The sequence below is a fragment of the Wyeomyia smithii genome, chromosome 1, assembly GCF_029784165.1.
Source record: "Wyeomyia smithii strain HCP4-BCI-WySm-NY-G18 chromosome 1, ASM2978416v1, whole genome shotgun sequence".
NCBI lineage: Eukaryota > Metazoa > Arthropoda > Insecta > Diptera > Culicidae > Wyeomyia > Wyeomyia smithii.
Window position 1 is genome coordinate 34,938,510 of NC_073694.1, and position 12,660 is coordinate 34,951,169.

At 42.7% G+C, this 12,660-nt stretch overlaps 1 protein-coding gene across 1 annotated transcript; it reads right to left on the minus strand.

The window, feature by feature from the left end:
- Window positions 1–9,681: 9,681 nt before the first annotated feature.
- Window positions 9,682–11,843, minus strand: LOC129718393 (sphingomyelin phosphodiesterase-like). The gene is made up of 3 exons (XM_055669156.1): window positions 11,626–11,843; window positions 10,132–11,564; window positions 9,682–10,071 (listed from the first exon to the last, which is right to left on the minus strand). The coding sequence occupies exons 1-3, from the start codon at window positions 11,738–11,740 to the stop codon at window positions 9,709–9,711; spliced, it is 1,911 nt and encodes a 636-aa protein (XP_055525131.1). The 5' UTR covers window positions 11,741–11,843; the 3' UTR covers window positions 9,682–9,708.
- Between the last annotated feature and the right edge of the window lie 817 nt (window positions 11,844–12,660).

The window sequence follows — 12,660 nt, forward strand, 5'->3', positions numbered from 1 at the left end:
CATAGGCACTTTCTGTTCCATATTTATTTTAAAATAACTTCATGACTTCGCAGATTGCCGACGGAATTGTACTGCCTTTATCATGATATTTCAAATTCTGTCAATTGTTGTTTTTGGATGATGCCGAACGACTTGGAAGATGGTGATGTTTTTTTTGCTGATGCCTGTCACGGGGTAATTATCAGGTGGAATGTAAATTTTCGCCGCTGCTCTGTTTCATCCCCTTAAGTCGGATTCTGGAAGGGGCGATTGACAGTAGTATGAACTGATAAATTGTGCGACATTATTGAATCCAATGAAAAATATATTCCTTTAAATTTAATCGATCAACCGAATTCCTTTAAAATTTAAACGGCAGAGGAACAAGAACCAATAGGCGGAAAACCGCTCTCTGTGCGAAGCATTTGCCTTTGCCGTAGAATTAATAAACATCTATTTTTCACCAATAACTATCCGAAAACCGAAATCGATAAACGCTAATCGCCTAACGTGGTTAGCCAAATATTCGCTTATGACTAAAAGCTAAGCGTAAATTTAATGTTTTTTTATATTTTTCCAGTTTGAACCTCAAGTACTGCGAGCAGGGTTGCAAATTTTCACTGTCAGTGATAGATTATCAGTTAACACTGTGATAATTGCTTTGAGCTCCAATCAGTTGACAGTTGTAATGTCAACTGGTAGCATTTCTGTGATTTCGCACACGCTATGTTGCTCTAGCGATGTTTATGCGGTGAAGTATGAAGGCTATCTGCTTCATTGACTTCAAGCAATGGATTGGCTCAGATCAAATATTGATTATTGACTGATAATTGACACGGGTGACACTCAATATCAGTTTGAAGAGAGTGAGAGTGAAACTGCTGTTGAATCATTTTCATTTTTCTGCGTCGAAATTTCGCAACACTGACTGCGAGAACATGGGAGTGCTAGTGGTGTTGGTGTTGAGGTGGAACTAGACTGGGAAAGCTTCGAAGTGGTTGAAGGAACTCATATACCTTGGTACTTTCGCAACATGTGACAACGTAGTCTGAAGACTCGCACAAAACTAGCGCTTCACAGAACGCTTATCCTCTCGGTTGTCCTGTATGGTCATGAATTATGGACGCTAGCTGAAGTTGATCGAGAAGTGCTCGATGTTTATGAGTATAATGTGTTGCGGTCAATATTTGACCGCAAGTTAGAAGATACGGTGTGGCGTAAACGCATGAATCACGAGCTGTACCAAGGGTTCAAATATGCTGATAACGTGGCAGGTTGCAGTGGGCTGGGCATGTAGCCAAAATGCCTGATGTAAGGGCCGCCAAAACTATACTCGGCAGAAAACCAGGATAAGGCCGTAGATTCAGGGGTAGACCCCGCCTAAGGTGGTTGTGTGCTGTCGAGGAAGATGCACGAGCTCCTGGTTTTCTAGGAGACTGAAGAACGGTTGCCCAAGACTGACAAATGTGGGCATCTACTTTTCGTTCGGTGTTGGAGTATTTTTTTTTCTGTGTGGACTCATCACTGCGACCAGAGTGTAGATCTATTGTGATATTGCCCAGGTGTTTTCTGTACTCCGCACTTCATATTATTGGCAGTCACTATTGAAGTAAGTAATACGCTTATCATTCATATCCGTGCTTGTGTGTAAGTTTAACCTTTCCGTTTCAAGCTTACTACTTTACTATACCGAACCTCTGTCCATCCTAATAATATCTCCTAATTACAATTCCCTGGAGAGAACTTTCTTACGTTACTCACACCAGTTTTATTATAACAGGGACTTATTTTTGTTAGAAGGAGAGTCAAGTACAGTACCTCTGCTGTAGAATTCAAATTTAAGGAAGGGTACTTGGTGGAAAGCCTGAAAATAAACCCATGCTAAAGTCCTTTGGCAACCAAATGGCCAGATCCTACTAAGATTCGAACCCACGACCACCCGCCTACCAAGGCGGACTCTGTAACCTTGCGGCTACGGAGCTCCCCGTGTTGGAGCATTAGCAGGACTGTTGCCATTAAAGTAAGTAACGTAAGTAAGTGAGTTAATAATGTAAGTTGTTATAAGGTTTTGTCAAATGCAATCTCGAATTGCAATAGTTCAGAAGAAATCACAAAAAAAAAATTGTGCCCAACAGTGAATGCTGGGAGTCATGCTTGTCATTCTCCTCAGTATGTGAAAAGAGCGGAGAAGAAATTCACCGCGCACTTCCCTTTCAGAATGTACCTCCGTGTAGCAAAAGCTTTCACCACACTGCTTCTTTCTTCACTCTAAAGTGTCTCAACCAACTTCCAGAGAGACAAACACACTTCCAGCTCACCACACATCTGATAGAAACAAAAGGGATGAATCACTCTACAGAGAAAACGCAGAAGTACACGACACTGGCGAGTAGTCCCGGAAGCGAAAAAAAAAATATACCGGGCAAAAGTGTAGTCCTCATGTAGCGACACCGCGAAAACGAATTTGACCAGAGTAAACTCGACCGGCACGAGCAACGCAGTACGCCATAGTTCATTGACTCGCAAGAGAGAGATTTCAGATTTCAACGCGGTGCTTTCAGGATTCTCATTAGATAAAAATCGTCCGTCGTTCTCTTCTATTATGTACGTTGATTTGCTTTTTAGTGTGAGAGCAGTTGTTTTCGCAGTGCGAGATGTTCTCCTGCACTATAGAGGTTTTCTGGGGAGAAAATACAGGCATGCTGGTGATCATACAGTGTTTTTCAATGTTTTCTTGAACTTCTTTAAAAAGCGTTTTTCGGGGGTAATTTTTTTACCGTCACCGTATGTCATAGAATCAATAACAATATATGACCGTATCTGTAAAAAACTGGAAAATGGAGAAAGCTTGTTTTACGGACATTCCGCATTCAATGGCACGTTAAGCCGTGGAGATAGAGATAGAGATAGAGATAGGGATAGAGATAGAGATAGAGATAGAGATAGAGATAGAGATAGAGATAGAGATAGAGATAGAGATAGAGATAGAGATAGAGATAGAGATAGAGATAGAGATAGAGATAGAGATAGAGATGGAGAAAGAGAAAGAGATAGAGAAAGAGAAAGAGAAAGAGAAAGAGAAAGAGAAAGAGAAAGAGAAAGAGAAAGAGAAAGAGAAAGAGAAAGAGAAAGAGAAAGAGAAAGAGAAAGAGAAAGAGAAAGAGAAAGAGAAAGAGAAAGAGAAAGAGAAAGAGAAAGAGAAAGAGGAAGAGAAAGAGAAAGAGAAAGAGAAAGAGAAAGAGAAAGAGAAAGAGAAAGAGAAAGAGAAAGAGAAAGAGAAAGAGAAAGAGAAAGAGAAAGAGAAAGAGAAAGAGAAAGAGAAAGAGAAAGAGAAAGAGAAAGAGAAAGAGAAGGAGAAAGAGAAAGAGAATGAGAAAGAGAAAAAGAATGAGATAATATTTAGATGAAACGTTTCCATAGAAGCTACAAATTTTGAGCAGAGTACTCAAAGATAGACTCAACAAAATTATCTCAAGTATACTCTCTAGCAACCAAAAATGCAGTAATGGAAAACGTAACATCTTCAAAGCTACTTGTCTGATTCATGACGAAATCGGACATACCCATTACTCAAACCAAAGTGGGTTAGTTATTGCCTGCGATTTGAGAAATGCGTTTGATCGGGTGAACTATGAGTTTCTTATCAACACTATGCGCAGAATGGATATAAACGATGGATTGCTCCAACTATTGCTTACCATCAAGACAAATTCAAGGTCTCAGCTCCTTATTAATGGGAAACTCACACCACACTTTGAAGTGAAACGGTCAGTTCGCCAAGGAGACCCACGTAGCATGTGCCTGTTCGTGATCTAACTTCAACCCCTATTAGATAGATTATCCGAAATATGTAATGACGGTGGAGAATCCGTCACAGCATATGCAGACGATATAACGATTATTGTCAAGCATCCTGAAAAAGCTATCAGAATACTCGACTGTTTTCGGCAGTTTAGAAAGGAATCTGGAGCACGACTTAATTTGCAAAAAACCGTGGGACTAAAGCTAACGGAAAATTTCCCCACACCTCCTGAATTAATTATACAGAATGAAGTAACAATACTTGGTATAAAATTTAGTGCGACGATCGACGAAACCATTCGGAAAAATTGGGAAAAAATTTGACGTAGCATATGTTCGCTCCTGTGGCTTAACCGTACTAGAATCTTGAATATAAAGCAACGAATATGGCTGCTTAACACCTATATATGCTCAAAATGTTGGTATGTAGCATCTATCCTTCCCCTATCAGCTGCAATAGGATCGATTTTTAAGCAACAAGTCTCACAGTTCATATGGAATGGAGTATGCCACCGTGTTCGATACGAGCAAATAATAAAACGGAAAATCGATGGAGGCCTGGGTTTGCACTATCCAATACGCAAAAGCAGATCCCTTCTAGTAAACCGATTTCAAAAAACAAGAGAAATACTATCTTACCAAAATAAGTACGCCCTTAGAACGAGGAACCGAAGGAATCTACGAAACATTCCAGTAGAAATGGGGCATTACAAGGAGATCGTCAGAGAACTAATCAACATTCCACTGAAGGTATTAGAGGAATCATCTGCACAGAGGATCTGCTGCCTTGAAAAGGACTTCCTGAGAACAGGATTGAGGGCCCAATCAACAGGAACTGGTGTAGAGTCTGGAAAAACCTAAATCGGGAAGAGTTGTCATCAGAAGAAAAATCCATGTACTACCTGATCTGTAACGAAAAACTAAAGCATAATCTTTTGCGCTTTAGAGAAGGTCGTAATGCAACACCGAATTGTGACTTCTGTGGTATTGAGGGAACACCTAAACATAGATTCTCAGATTGCCCTACCATACAGCCCTTGTGGAGCATAACATCTAGGGAAATCTAAGCCTTAAACTGGATTCGAACTTTCCCATCTCTTCAATATCCGGAGTTACAAGGAACAACAAATCGCGTTTTAGTAGAAATAATGAAACTGTACTTACGACATATAATTTTTATAAACGATACCCCAATAGAAAATCTAAATGTACCTAATTTGAGATACTATTTGATGATTCACATGTAACAAAATTTTAAATAAAGTAATGAGGTATATATGAAAAAAAGTTAAAGGGTATATGCTTGAGTGCACAAACGTAGGCTTGACGTGGGACTATTGTGGGTGTAAAGATTTAATTTTGCCATAGCCATAGTGTATAACACACACCAAACGTACAAATACCATACACAACAATCCATGAACAAAAAAGAAACACATACACCTGTCATAAACCATAGCATAGGAACTAAAAGAGAAAATAATTAACTTGTAGCCTATAAAAGTATTCTGTCGTAAATAAATTTACCTCGGATGAAGGCATTTTTGCACACACATGTTATACACACATACACGTTTTACACACACGCTATATACACACACACACTCCTCACAAGCACACGATCCTCAGACACACCCATGCTACTTACACACACACACGCCGCTCACACATACACACACGTTACTCACACATACGTCACTCACACACACATTCACACATACGTCACTCACACACACATTCACACATACGTCACTCACACACACACACACATATTCACACACTCATTAACACACACACACATTAACACACACACACATTAACACACACACACATTAACACACACACATTAACACACACACACATTAACACACACACACATTAACACACACACACACACACACACACACACACACACACACACACACATTAACACACACACATTAACACACACACACACACACACACATTAACACACACACACATTAACACACACACACATTAACACACACACACACACACACATTAACACACACACACACATTAACACACACACGCGCTACTCTCACACACACACACACTTACAAACGCTACTCACACACACACATACACACGCTACTCACACACACACACATACACACGCTACTCACACACACACTCATACACACGCTACTCACATACACACTATTCTCACACACATACACACGCTACTCACACACACACACACATACACACGCTACTCTCACACACACACATACACACGCTACTCACACACACATACACACGCTACTCAGACACACACACACTTGGTATACGACACACTATACCTACACAAATTTCTATCGGCAGCATCCAAACGGCTTCCAAGTCTTCAAATGGTCCCTTCCAACGGCTTCCAATGGTCCCCAGTGCCGATCACGTCCAGTTTCGGGCTGTATTCCAACAACGATATCTGAATTAGATTACCACTGATGGGGTCCAACTCAGATCGATGGGAAGCCGAACTGATCGCTTTGACAGTCGACCAGGGAATGAACTTCTCTCAACACGGAATGTCCATTTTATAGCGTCACTCAATGTGGGGAATTTTGATTGGGGGAAGAACCAATCACGTGGAAGCATTTCCGTTTTCTTTCTTCGTCGCTTACGTTGGGTGATGAATGCGATGTCAAAACATTTCGTCTATGTTTTTGAAGTCTGCGTTGGGGAAATATACCAATCGTATGAAAAATGTATGTGGATATTCGACCTTCAAACTTTTCCGCAATTTTCACGGAGTAATAAGAAAATGGTAACTAAAATTACAATTTGCTACAATTTGCTTACGACGTAACTATAGACATACAAATATAAGCATTTTTTCGGATAGTCAAGCTGCACTAAAAGCACTGAAATCCGTTTCCTGTTCTTCGAAATTAGTATGGTATTGTATTCAATTGCTACAGCAGGTGGATAGAAATAGTAAAGTAAACTTATTCTGGGTACCTGGGCACTGCGGCATTGAAGGGAATGAAAAAGCTGATCTGTTGGCGAGAAATGGATCAATGCAGTTGTTCATAGGGCCAGAACCGTTTTGTGGGATCTCAGAATGTGCCCTCAAAATGGAACCTAAGAAGTGGGAACAATCAATGATAGAAAACATTTGGAAAAACAATAATTCAGCTCGACAATCGAAAAAATTTATTGCACCCCAAAAAACAGTAACCCAGCGATTGCTCAGTATCTCAAAAAAAGACTTATGTACCTACAGTGGCCTTGTAACGGGACACTGCCCAAGTAAATATCACTTTGAACAGATAGGTAAATTGCAAAATGATGCCTGTCGCTTTTGTAACCTAGATAATGAAACCTCGGAACATTTATTATGTGACTGTGAAGCACTCTCTCAAAAGAGGAAGCAATTCTTTGATAAACACTTAATACAACCATTAGATATCTGGATGACTTCTCCCAATAAGGCAGTGAACTTTATTCGTTCAATAATACCTTATTGGGACGATGCCTATATTCAGCAAGTGGAAACCATTCAACCTAATAGTGGTACGACACCCTGATAAGGCTTACATCAAATAGGGGCCCGCCACAAAAGATCAAATCTCTGGTCGCAGTGGAAAATGTACCCAACAGGAAAAAAAAAACTAAAATTATCATGTTATACATATCTTGTATGTTTTAGCTTTCCAACGGTATATTAACTATCGAAATCGGAACAGTTGTTTGAGCGCTATTAGCATCTAAAATCTTCCATTCCGCCAACCAAAAACGTTACATGTTCAATCCAGTTTTTCCAGAATGTACCTTAGTATAGTGAAGAAAGACGTAGTCCCACGTCAAAAATTGATGATTAAAAATGTTCTCACAGTCCAAACGGTTTGTTTGATCCACGCTTCGTGTCCGTAGAGGGCCACCGGAAAGATCAGCGTTTTATACGAAGCGAATTCCGTCGACGTTTGCAAGTTGCGGGATCTGAGCTGGTTACGCAGTCCGCAAAAGGGTCCTATTCGCTGCTGCAATCCTCACTTTTCACTTTATGGGAAATATCGTTGTCACATGTCACAAGTGTTCCAAGGTAGACAAATTCTTCAACAACTACTTCGGCACCAATACCACTAGACCTGCCGCTGGCTCTACCCGCAACCATGTACTACGTCTTGGTAGAATTAATGGTCAAGCCTATCCACGCCATCTCCCTGTTCAGAGGTACAAAAGCCTCCTCTACTACCCTGCGATCGATTCCTATGATATCTATATCGCCGCAAAGCCAAGGAGCATGTGCGGACGTGTGATGATAGTGCCGTTCCTCTGCACGCCTGATCTCCTAATCACCCGGCTTCAATCCATCTAAGGTCACAAACGAAGTTGACACTTCGTCCGTAATCCGAACACTTGACGTTAACATCCCCTCGCCAGGGCTTTGGACATGTAGCTCTGATTTTCGATAGTGTCAAGTTCGTTTGGACATGTTACTATGAAAGTTTGTCATTCGCTAGCGGAATTGAACAAGCGATGTATACCTTTCAAAGATCCGCGTTTGCATTCTTGAAGGTACACGCAAAAGTTGAAGTCTTGTACAATCATTGTGTCTTCCCGATTCGCACAAATGTTGCACAGAAATCGCACAATAAATGTGTGAAACGCATAACGCAACAGTTGTACTGCGAATAAATTGACATAGAATGAAATCAGAATATGTATCATATACCGACACTTTATTTCTCACGTCGAGTGTATTAGTGACTAGACTAGACACAGCACATACAATTTGCAGGTTGCTCTTTCGTTTCTCTTTCGGTTCGGATTGCGACGCGCAAGGCGATATTTCGTTGCTTAACGAAATGAGCGAGTCTCACTCATACTGTCGGTGCGTGCTTGCTGCTATTCAGAGGAATGCATGAAGAAGAAAAAGTATCTCGAAAGCGTGTGTGCAAAAGACTTGAAAAGCGTAGCATATGTCTCGTCCTCAAGCAGAAAGGAGGAGAATGGTTTTGCTTCTCGCTCGCTTTGCAATGCTGCTTGATACCAGTTGAAACTGTTTAGGTGTAGTAGTTTGGAGCTGCCAAATACATTGGAGAAATGCTAGAGCATTAATTGCGTTATGCCCAACACGCAATCATTGTACTGGTTCCGAATTACATCAACAATTGCGCTAAAAACGCACAATTTTGTACTGGTTTCGCACCATCCAACTTTTGCGTGTATTCGGGATTGGTAATGGAAATTGATATAGAAACTTGGATGTCTCCGGTGGTAGATGAGTTTTGCGCGCGTTGTTTGCATAGGATCGCGGTGTTTGAATTATTCGTTCGTTGCGCCGTTATCGATCTATACAAAGCGGTTGTACACTGAAGATGGCAAACTTATCCCAAGTAGCCTCATATGAGGTTCCTTGTGCAACTTTATTAGCTCAAATCGATCGCGCAGGAGCAACTACGCAAAATGACATTTTTGTGTCTTTTTTTTTTAACTCTCGCTTATTTACCGTCGGTCTAGTTCCGCCACTGTTGTGGCCAATCACCGACGCCCAGGGAGACGACTCCACACCCAGGACCCTAACTCACGACCCGTTTATTAACGGACCGGCGCCAACGGCTTCACTTCCTCATGCGATGGAAGGCGTGATCCCAGAGATTTTTCGCCTCAGAAAGTCTCCCGGTGTCGGCTAGGATTGAATCTAGACCAGTTGGGTTGGTTGTGAGTGGATCACGCCACCTCACAACCATCGACACCTATGTCGGCGGTGGGATTCGAACCCAGGCGTCGAGCGTGGTTGGCGGAGACGTTACCAACCATACTAGGCCCCCGCTCATTTTTGTGTCTTTTTCCAGCATTGGAAACAAGGAGAAACTACCGAAAAGCCGTTAGTGGATATTTTCTTTTCTCACGAGTGATTAACCTAACTTCAACTATGAGACCAAACCGTGTTCCAATCATTTATGCACCCCGATCCCATCGTTCATTCTCGCTTTTGCGAAAAATCGAAACCATTTCGTTGCACTTGGTGTCGTCGTTGGCCTCGTTAGTGACGATGGAGCACAGGTGACCGAGCAGGCAGCTATTGTCGCAGCCACGCTCCAGGAAGGGATCACCGCGTTTTACCTTCAGCTCCCAGAAGCGGTGCAGGTCGGTTGGATTGGCACCGAAGCGTCGTGCCAAAGTATCTAGCGAAGCCGGTGAAACGTCCGAAAGGCCGAAGTCCTGCGCGAAGGAGTATAGGTTCTGCCAGACGGGGTTCCTTAGCGGGTGCATATTGGCTTCCGTTAGGTTGAAGTAGAAGGATTCGAAATCGGTAACTTCCTGCGGATCGATAAACGAAATTACTTCCAGTATTGCTCGGACCAAAATAAATAAACTTACGTAAGTGACCGGGTTCACGTAGTACACGACGTAGTTCGGATTGTAGTTACTGAACGGAACGACTCCTCCGGCGTTGAAGGCGACATTGACGGCATACTGCGGATTGGCGGCTGAGTAGAAAACGTTAAATTCATCAGCGTGCGTGTGGCCATGGAAATGAGCCGCAATGGTGTTCCAGAAGCGATCCACAATGCGGCGATACTGCTGAGACCAGGTGATAAAAGATGATCCAGATCCGACCGGGATATGGGCCAAAATGTGAACCTTTTCCCCTGCTTGTTCCGCTTGCAGAAGCGTATCGTGCAGCCACTGAAGTTGATTGATCAGATAGGCAGGATCGTACAGAACCCACCAGTTGAAGGTGTACGCATCGTTGTTGTTAATAGATATCACACGGAAACCGGGTCGAACCAGAGCAGTGTAGTAACCACCTTGGAGGATAGTTGCACGTGCTGTTGAGGGCAGCCAATCGGCCCACAAATCAGCTACTAACGTATATACCCAACTCGGGGAGAACTCCGGGACGGTAATGTGACTTGGAGCGAAGACATTCGTTGGGGTAATCTCGTGGTTACCCAGCGCGCTGTACACTGGTTTTCCCGCGAAAACTTTCTTGAGAAGGGTGTTTACCTGTGAGATTGATCGGATGTTCCCTTCCTTCGTTGTTTCCCAAACTCCATGATCAATGATATCTCCAGTGTGGTACACGTAGGAAACGTCTGGGTGCTGGCTGGCGGCCTGATAGACAGTATTGTCAATTGTTTTCCACGGGGAACCGCAGTCCCGATAATCTCCCCACTCACCGGCGCCATCGGCAGGATCCGCTGGCACTCCTTGGTTCACACGGCAACAGCAAGGCTCACCACAAACGGCATTATATCCTGGCCGATAGTTCGGATCGTAATGCAGATCGGTCATGTGGATAATCTTAAAATCGCTGGCGCTGCGGCTTGGACCAGTTTTATGGGCGGTGATCGGTGTTCCCCCGGCGGCAATGTTGATCGTCCAGTCAAGAAATTCTGGATCCTCCAACACGCATGCACCAGATTGGAAAATAACTCCGCAGAAAGTTTGTGCACTAAGGCTCGGTTTGTTGTCGATGATGTACAGGAAAATGTCAATATTTTTGTCAATAATGCTGACACAGCTATCCGGCAGTAAGATCCCTAAGGTATCACAGGTGGAGGCCGCTTGTGCGGCGATCCTCTCACGGTCCCAATTCAGTACTCGGCGGTACATTAGGTAGGTGGTTGCCAGCGCTCGACAGGCGGTACATTCCGTTGTTTGGTACGCGATGGGATGATCTTCAACCTCTAGACGAAACATGTCCGGCTTGTGGCGGAGATACTCGAACATCTCCTCCAGCCTGGCTGATTTCTCACCAGTTTCCGTGTATTTGAGATGCTCGACCAGGAATTCCTCAGCGAATTGTTCTGTTGAAATAGAACAAATTTGGAGAATCCTCTCGCAACAGAACGAGTTGGTGAGACTTACCATCAAACTTTTTCTGCTGCTCGACGATTTTCTCATAATTTCTAGGTTTAATCTGGTAGCCCCAGACGGTTCCAAGAAGGAACACCACCAAAACGAGACCTTTAAGAGAGGTCATATCGAGAATGGTTTCGTCTCGTTTCACGGTTTCTAGTAGACTAACTCCCTCGATATGCTTTCACTACGCGCCCGTATCCGCTGTTCGGAGAAATCCGATTTCCAATGCTGCACCTCTGGCACCGTTTATATAGGCCAGCGAAACCTGTTTTGTCACCGCCACCGCCGCAGTGATGTTTAGTTTTTTTTTTACTCATTTCAAATCCATTTGCGTTATCATGATCTTGATACATGACACCGAAGACCACATGTGCTGCGCGATAACACATTTTCGGCAATGTTGCTTCCCCTCGGCTTTCTCTGGTGACCTCTGGCTCAGCTGACTGCTATTGGCATGCCCAATAGACCGTGCGGCGATTGGTTCGAAAGTAGACTTCTGCGCCGGTGGTGATTTTGAGTTGGCGCGTCGCCTAGCCCGTATAGAATTGACAAATGTATTATTCATGATTTACAATTAGAGTCTTCCCGCTTCTCTAAAAAGTTTTTTGACAGTTTAATTTGTTAAGAAACAAACATGTATTTAATATTTTCAACTGGTGGCCAGTATAAATGATTTGATATCTTAGTATATTATTTTACGTTGGTATCCGAAAATTCATACTAAAACCTAAATAAAAATACGGATAACCCTTACTAATTGAATTGTTGAATTTCGTGGAATTACTGCTGACTACTTTCTGGTTTACGGTGAATTCGCTAATGTGATAAACTAGCTGTTGGAAATTCGGTAATTCTTCGAATCCCGGCTCGGTTACTGTCAGTAGGAGCTTAGCAATAGCCCCGCAGTTGCCTGTACATTTATGGCTGGCCACGAAATCTGCGTATAATAAACAGAAGGCCAAGTTTCGATTATGAAACTTGTTAACTCTAGTCTAGGTTGTTTTCATCACTCTTAGAGTCCCAGTGTTATTTATATTATTA

What these genes read in the sequence shown, in the direction of transcription:
- LOC129718393 (XM_055669156.1), bottom strand. Translation starts at nt 11,740, where the DNA reads ATGACCTCTCTTAAAGGTCTCGTTTTGGTGGTGTTCCTTCTTGGAACC. An exon ending in GCAGCAGAAAAAGTTTGATG is followed by an intron (nt 11,565 to 11,625) that starts GTAAGTCTCACC and finishes CTATTTCAACAG; the next exon opens with AACAATTCGCTGAGGAATTC. An exon ending in ACGTGAACCCGGTCACTTAC is followed by an intron (nt 10,072 to 10,131) that starts GTAAGTTTATTT and finishes ATCGATCCGCAG; the next exon opens with GAAGTTACCGATTTCGAATC.